Source organism: Pteropus medius, unplaced genomic scaffold (genome assembly GCF_902729225.1).
Source record: "Pteropus medius unplaced genomic scaffold, Ma_sr-lr_union100, whole genome shotgun sequence".
Taxonomy (NCBI): domain Eukaryota; kingdom Metazoa; phylum Chordata; class Mammalia; order Chiroptera; family Pteropodidae; genus Pteropus; species Pteropus medius.
Genome location: NW_024346150.1, coordinates 1,704,392 through 1,712,520, shown reverse-complemented (window position 1 = coordinate 1,712,520; position 8,129 = coordinate 1,704,392). Strand labels below are relative to the sequence as shown.

Here is an 8,129-nt window from a genome sequence, read left to right as displayed (position 1 = left end):
GAATTAGATGGTGCCTGGCTAAAATAATCTGCAAAATAGCCACCTGGAAATTAGTCTGAAATTCCAACGGGTAAAACAGGAATATGAGAAGTCTTTTGTTAGCTGGCCCACAGCCATGAACAGACTAAAAGTTCTGTCTCTTTCACTCTCAGGCTGCTATAATTTAACCTGGGCTATCTCAGAATATTTTTCTTATGAGCTGATTCCAGTGAGGTGTGTGTACTTCAGCTGTGTGATTCCTCGGTGGTGTGTGGATATGCCACCACCTCCGGCCACCCAATGCCTCAGCCATGACACTTCTGAGCCAGGGAGGTACAGGAAGCAGACCTCTGCTTTCCTTAGATTTTCCCATCAGGCAGCCCCAATCACTGCCTTCCAGTTCTAGGAGAGCCCAAACCCCTTAAATCAGAAGAGAAACCATCTGCAGTTACAAAGATAGGGTCATTTATTCACGTTATATTATTAGATTTTAAAGGCAAAAAATACAGTTCTGTTTTGAACACCAAAGTCAGACATTCCCCCGCCCCCTTACAATGGTAAATACATACATCTGCACACAAGGGAAATCAAAATACACAGCACAACAGGTCCCCAGGACAGGAAAGCTGCTGTCCTGGCTTTGTGGGGTACCCCATGGCCAGCCCTGGGGTCAGCAGAGACCCCGCCCATGCTGAGAGCCAGCACCAGCATTTCCTTTACCGACTTGTGCCACCTCTGCCCTCTGATCTTTTACAAAGGCCTCTTTACAGGGTCACCAGCAACAGGAAGGACCAAAACAGAGAAAGGCACAGCACATGACAACTCCACGGTAACAACTTCCAGCTGAAGGAAGTGCTCCCTGAACCGTCAGCCCTGAACTCCCCAGGAAGGAAACAAGACCTACAGCATCAAACAAGACCAGGCAAGGGTCCAGCCTAACCTTGGGCCTAGGTGGACCCCATGAGAGCACCAGAAGGTTAGCGAATAAGGAACAGGTGACACAGGATTTCCCTTGGTTCTGAGAATGAACCATATACTTGACTATTCCAATGTAACCTGAAGGAAAATACAACAGGAAAAGAAGAAAAAAAGTCTGAATTTTGTTTCAAGAGTAAAGTAACAAAGAAGTTATCACCCAGGATTTGTATCCTTTCTTTTAAGGCACTTTGGAAAAGTCAGGATCTGGGGTCAGAAAGAGAGGCCTTCATTCTTCGCATTTCCCAAAACTCCCTCTCAGGGCAGTTGTTCTTAGTTTTAGGAACATCACTATTAAGGAGCCGGGAGCTCACAGAAGAAATACTCTTTGCATAGCCCAACTGCTTCTGCAGTGGAAAATAAATTTTAATCAATACAAAGGCTCCTGGGAAAAAAAACCAAGTTAGCATCTGAGATGCTCAAAGCAATAAAGGCACAGGTAAGATTAGGGCCCGACTCAACCTCCACACTGAGGGAGCTGGTTCCCAGGAGGTCAGTGGTGGCGGTCTGAGCTGCCACCAGCTGAAAAGTCAACCCTGGGATTAGACAGCTGAATCTCATGCCCTTAGCCCAGGCTGGACCCAGCAAGAGCACCGAATAGTAGAAACTGCCTCAAGCATCTCATCCCAGGCAAGCTAAGCCTCTCCCAAGAGAGGTGGGTTTGTGAAACATAGCCCCGTGGTTCAGCCTCCCTAGAGTAGGAGGCACCTGCTAAAGACTTGAGAAGGCAGGGGAAGCTTTAGGCACCAGAGTGGTCGTGAGGGAGTGTGGGTGGGTTCAGCTGAATTTCGTTCTAGATCTCTAATTAAAAGGCACATTCACGCTGGAAATGAATAGTCTGTTTGACCCTGAGTGCCACAGGCAAGTTTTAGGGAACAGGTAGGAGGCAAAGGAATAAAAAGAGGGAGGGAGGAAGGAAAACCGGTCCTGCAAGGTGAGCCACGCAGTGTGGGGCAGAGCCTACAGAGGGAGGCAGCCCCCAGACTCCACGGGGGTCCATAACTGAGGTTCCCTCCACCTCCCCAGGAAAAGGGCCAGTAAACAACCTGATTGCTGTCATTTACAACCCCTCAGCCTAGGGCCCTGACAGGAGGTGGGGGGAGGGGTGTCAGTCCAAGGAGGTGGAGGTTCCCTCTGCCCTGCCTGCCTGGGGAGGGTGAGGAGGAGAGAAGCCCTAACTGGTGGGCCAAGGCTTCAGTCTCCCTGTAGAGCTCCAGCAGGATAAAGCTGACCAGGAGGCCTTGCTCTCATCGAAGGATCCGAAGGTGATTTTGCTCTTCACAAAACCTGGCCTGCCAGCTAAATCAGGGCCTGTTCATGGCCACTACAGCATACATAATTTTCCCCCCTAAAAAAAAAAATGCTCTGTCACTTCCCCACGTTTAAAACACCACAATAAAAATATATAGGAAATTCAAGTTTACATAGCATGCTCAGAAAAATAAATTGCCAAGACTTAACACTAAACAGCTATGCAAATCTGGATCAACACAAAATCAAGCTAGATGATAAACAAAATCCAATTTGGTCTTTCTTTAAAATACTTCAAATTGCTGTTTTAAAAAAGTTTTACATTCACAAATCAATGTGGAGAAAGGCCACTGAATGTGAGAACACCCAAGGCTTTTGATCTGATGGCTAACGTTGCCTTGGAATTCACCAGTTAACAGGGCAAAAGGTCCAAGGCTCAAGTTTTAAAATTCTTTTGCTAAGAAAAGACACACACAGTGATTGTTGACAGCTGCATACCTCTAAAAGAAGAGAGAGGAGGGAGTAAAATGAGAATAGTTAAGCTGTATGTTTTGTTAAAATATGACGACCAAAAAATATCACATCAATACAATTTCAGCAGCACTCTCCAATTTTTCATAAAATAATATGAATACACATTTTAAAGCAAAAGTCCTACCTATTTCACAACAAAGTAATAGTTTATAGCTGGGAATGAGTCCCACGGGAACCAATTTTGGGGTTGTATACAGCTCTGATTCTTTAGGGTGACACTGTAGATGTGCTGAGAGCCCCCCAAAGGCTGACTGGTTCTACACTTACAAACGCCTCGTAGAGCTAAGAAGTCACATGCTGAGCCAATTTGGGGACAAAATACCCGACTCTGTCCTGGCCATCTGGAAAGGCATGTGAGTGATGAGTGAAGGGGGCCTATCACTCTGATTGGTAAGAATGAGAGAGACCAGCCCAGCACATTGGCAGCGACACAGCTGAGGTCCCTGGCCATTTTTAGGTCTCTTATCAGTGCACCAAAATGCTAGCTCGGTGTCCCGACATCCACTGTGATTTTGGTATATAATGGGTATCTCTGTACGTCCAACACCTCGTAAGTGAGTGAGTTCAAACCATCAGAGAGCATTGTCTCCTTCGTATGTGCAATTCGGTCAAATCTACAAGAAAAAAAAAGGGCAAGTGTGATTGGTGTAAAAACAAAAATCTTAAGAAAAAAAACTATTAAATGTTTGTACTTCATTGTTCCTGTCACCACACCCCATGGACTGAACCATTCCATACCCTCGAGGCACAGAGCTCTCTCCAGAGCCTTATTCCTGCACCCTGCCCCATCCTAAAGGGAGAAGAAGGAATATAAGTGCACACAGAACATACCTCTGAGGATTGGGTTCATTTTTCTTATCTCTTGAGTGGCGAATCATCCGACACTTTCCAATCACAGCATTTGGGCGAGATATAGACATACCTCTAAAAGCTAATCTGCAAGGAATAAATGGACAAACCATCATCGTAGAGCTGCCATAAGCTTGGGTCTGATCACCCCAGATACAAGACTGTTGCCCCACCCAGCATCCTGCTTACTGTTCTTACTTGGCCCAGACCCCAGTCCAGTATGGCACTGGTTAAAACTCACACCCTTTCCCCATGTTCTTTTACCACTGATTACGTGGTTTGTGTTGGTGACTATTATGTTCAGCTGAATTTGGCTCTAGATGTGTCTGCCTTCGTGGAACTTACAGTATGGATGCTTAGAATACAGGTCAGTCAGTGCCAGGATGGAGGTGAAGAAGGGAAGGTGGGGTTGTGGGGCACAGAGAGAAGCAATTAACGCTACCTGAGCAACACCAGGCAGAACCGAGATATGAAAACAAATGGGTGTCTGCCAGAGCATTTCCGACAGCACAGGCAAAGGCAGGGAGGCAGAACAAGGAGAGTGCCCTCAGGAAGCAACACCAGCTTCCAGGGACTGGTGAAAGAATCTGGGGCAGGAAGTGGCTGGAGATGAGCTAGAAAGAAGGGCAAAGGCTAAATCACAGAGGCCTCTACAGAGCTTTAAACATCCCAGCGAACAATGCCAGTGTCTGAAAGGAAAGTAATATGCAGTGTTTCTCAAAGTTTTTGGCCTACGAGACATCTCTCTGATAAGCAGTGTAAGAATGGAGAGCAGGAAATAAGACTACAGGCAGCCAGGACAGGGCAGAAGGTTCTGAGTAGAGTCTGAGGGAAAGAAATGAGGACCAAGACCAAAACCTTGGCAGCAGGAATAGAAAAGTTAGGCAAGAGGCAGGACTGGCTGTTCCTGGACAACTTAAAGGTTTCTGGCCTATATTAAAGACTTGGATCTATGCCAACTTCTCACACAAAGTTAACCTTAAATGACTTGGGTGCTGCTCTGACAGGCACCTTCTGTTAACTGATCAAATCAGTGTACTCCAATCAAGAAGGCACTAGGCTGTATTCTGACATCAAACAGTGACAAGTTCGGACTGGCTCATAGGTGGTTGGCAGGATTGAAGCCTCCTTGCCAAAGAGAACTGGGCAGAATGTGGTTTCAAATGCTACTGACAGATGGTTTTTTACCACATGCAATGAGAACCCACACGATAAAGGTTTTACCAGCTTCCAAAGAGCCCCAGGGTGTAGATGGGGTAGGTTGGTCATGAAATGATGGTTGTTAGTGCCTGGTGGATCCACAGAGTTTCATCACACTACTCTGTCCTCTTTTGTGTATGTTAAAATGAAGTCCAAAAAATAAATAAATAAATAGTACAAATAGTCTGTGAATAATTTGGGATCCTGCCCAAAGAAACTTCTTCCACACTAAAACAGGACCACAGTGAGATGCTGATTTTTTGCAAAGGACACGTTTACTCCTTCAGTACAAAATGGCATGTGTTACATGTCAAAGTAAGCCCATCCCTTCACTTGGTTCTCCTTTTACATTTTCCAAGGCTAATGCAAAAATCACAGAAGCTAATTTTCCTAAAGACATCTTCAGCACCTATAGTGTCTATACAGTGCACAACTAAGAATCTGGGCTTAGCAGGAACTGCATCCCTCCTGAGGGCTGATCCTTCCAGAATAACCAAGCACTGAATGAAAAACAGGAAATGAACAGTGACAGGGAAGAAGGAGATCTAAGTTGTGACCATTACCTGTTAAAAATGTCATCATCTTCACCTCCCCAGCCCCAATAATTATTAGGAAATCCATTGATGGTGAGAAACTGTTCTTTACTTAGAGCAGAGACACCTCCAAAATACTGAACATAAGGTAGGCTGAGGAAATAAAAAAAAACACACACACATATACACAAGGGACCAGTTATTAGTAAGTTTTGACTTTCTCAAAAAAAAAAAAGCTTGATCAAACCAGAAACACTTCTAAAGTTACTTTTATTCTCTGGAACTTTTTAAGCGGGGGTTTATGAGGGTTTTCTTTGTTCTGTTTTTATATCAGACAAAGATTATTTTAGAGAAGATATATCTCAAAAAGTAGAGTCTAAAGTAGAGTCTTCCTCATTCTAAGAATACTGTGTTGCTTCTGTGGTGATCTAGAAAATCGGTCAGTGACAAGAGCATAAAGCTGTTTTTCTGCACTGCTCAGGAATCTGTTTCTCAGGTGTCCTGCTCCTGCACAGGAAATCCCTATCCAGGAGGTCCAGGAATCTGAGAGTGTTTTACAGTCTCCCTGTGCTCATCCATCTACTAGTCTAGCTTTCATTCTTCTTAAGGTATATTGGCCTGAACACTGACTCTAACAGTCAAGACAGCATTTCTAAAAATTTCCTAAAAATAAAATTTTCTTAGAAATTTCTACCATATACTGAACTTAGCAAAATGTATAATGGTGAAGCTATTTGGACACACTTTCAAGCAGCAGGGCATCAAGGATCTCTCATCTGTCTAAATCTTTTTATATTTCAATATTTCAATGGTTATGACTCTTGGGCTCCTGAGGGATACAGAGGAAGCAGTGATGAGAAATGTCAAGAATCAGGATGTGCCTGGAGGCCATGCAAAGGCCTTCTGTGGGTGCTTTAAAGGTTATGGTTTTGTGATGGCCCCGTGCACAGTTCCAAAACACACTCGGTCTCTTACTAGAATCCAAAGAGACCAAAATCTATCACACAAATTATGGAAAACTCTAACTCAGACTTAGAGGGACAAGTCAGGCAAACCATACAGAACCTATGAAAAGAAAAAGCGATTCTTATTTTCAAATACATGCAGGAATTCTGACTGCAAGTATCCATAAGTGAAGATCCCTGGGGGCCTGCTTTAGAATCTAAGGTAATCTGTTTGTAATGAGGTGTCATCACCAAGGTGCCAAGTCATCCACCTTTCGGCTTTCCTCACACTCAGCCTGCACTTAAAATGTGACGGTTTGAACCAGAGGTGCCCAGGCCAAGATTTTTTGATAATCAGTGTTTTTATAGAAATGGATTCTTTGCCACTTTGAAGGGAAGTACAGCTCAGTTGATAAGATCTGCTTTTGCTGTTTCTGCTGCTTTCTCTTACCTCCTTCTGCCCCATCTCACAAGCTTAAGTGGTTCTGGAAAAAACAGACATGGTGCTGTGGTAAAGAATTAGGTGCTCACCACCATGCTTCCAGGGAGGAATTAAGAGAGGCCGGGGTACGAGCCCGTGCATCTCAAAGAGAAGATGACACAAACAGGGAGGAGAGGGAGGGAAGATGTGGGGCAGAGAGCTGTTTACAATTTTTTTCCCCCTTGAAGACAGCAAGTTTACGGCCTGAATACTTTTGATCTGGGGGAAGGACTTCATAACATCCCTAACTATATTCATCTCAAAGAGCTCATTCCCTCAGCAAAGGAAGATAGAAAGAATTATGAGAATAAAACTGAGTCTGAAAGAAAGCAACTGTATCCAAACCAAGGGACTGCTTGCTGGTCAGGCCCAGGCCGGCCCACCCTTGTAATCAGCCCGAGGCAGGTGCGTATACAAACTGTAACCTGTAGCACAACTTCCTGCAGCTTCTTACAGCAGGGAGGGAAGGGTCAGGTTATGCAACTGATAGGTGATTTAAAACCAATTTGTCTTAATACAAGTATGGATAAATTATGGAAGAAAATAAACATTTGTTTGTTTCTTTATTAAGATAAAACTATGGACTACAGGGTAATTTTCCACCTATGAAAAAATGCTTTGGATTATACCACTGTCCCTGGGGGCAAGCATCAGCTGACCTTCTCACTAAGGGCATTTGGGTAGAAACATTTGGGCCTCAGGTTTAAGCAGAAGCCTGTGTGTTGCTGAGAAACAGAATCATGTTTCTGTTTAAAAATCATGTTCTGCTTAAAGTACCAAGGAACATTTACTGAGGTATGCAAGCCCTAGAATTTACTAGAGGAGAATGATTCTAATTTGCTTCCCAAACTGGGTGGGGAAGGAGAGAGAAGAAAACAAAGAAACAGGATTTGTCTGGAGCCTAGACGAGCCATCTCAAACATTAAAAACTATTCTTGTCTGGAGGTACAGGGATTATAGGCATTTCTGCACTCCACTTACCTTCTCAAACAATAACTAATTTTGGACTTAAAAAGCACTCATTTCTCAGAGTAGGCATTCTTTTCCAGAGCCTAAAGAGACACTCCTGGGCTGGAGGAACTGCATTTCCTGTTGTCATATCACAGAGAAATGTGTTTTCTGTGGACTTCGGTGAACAGCTCTTACCTAAATCCAAACTTATCCATTGCTACAGAAATGTGCCGTGGCTGTGAAAAACACCTGTAGGCATTACGATCATCCATTGGAATGAGATCCACATCACTAAATACGAAGCAGCTGTAGTTGTAGTCTTTCAAGGCCTCTCGAAAGCCAATGTTGAGAAGCTTAGCACGATTGAACATGGACTCTCCAGCCTAGTGCAGAAACAAAAGAAGTGATATCAGATGCCAGAAGGCCTTTCGG

At 44.1% G+C, this 8,129-nt stretch overlaps 1 protein-coding gene across 1 annotated transcript in view; it reads right to left on the bottom strand.

The window, feature by feature from the left end:
• Positions 1-422: 422 nt before the first annotated feature.
• B4GALT1 (beta-1,4-galactosyltransferase 1) overlaps positions 423-8,129 on the bottom strand; it is a 47,987-nt gene continuing 40,280 nt past the window's right edge. Inside the window, exons 3-6 of the mRNA XM_039875575.1 lie at positions 7,893-8,080; positions 5,352-5,474; positions 3,571-3,675; positions 423-3,353 (exon numbers count right to left, since the gene is read on the bottom strand). Of these exons, the coding sequence (XP_039731509.1) occupies positions 3,221-3,353; positions 3,571-3,675; positions 5,352-5,474; positions 7,893-8,080 (549 nt within the window). The 3' untranslated portion in view covers positions 423-3,220. The remainder of the gene's footprint in view (positions 3,354-3,570; positions 3,676-5,351; positions 5,475-7,892; positions 8,081-8,129) is intronic.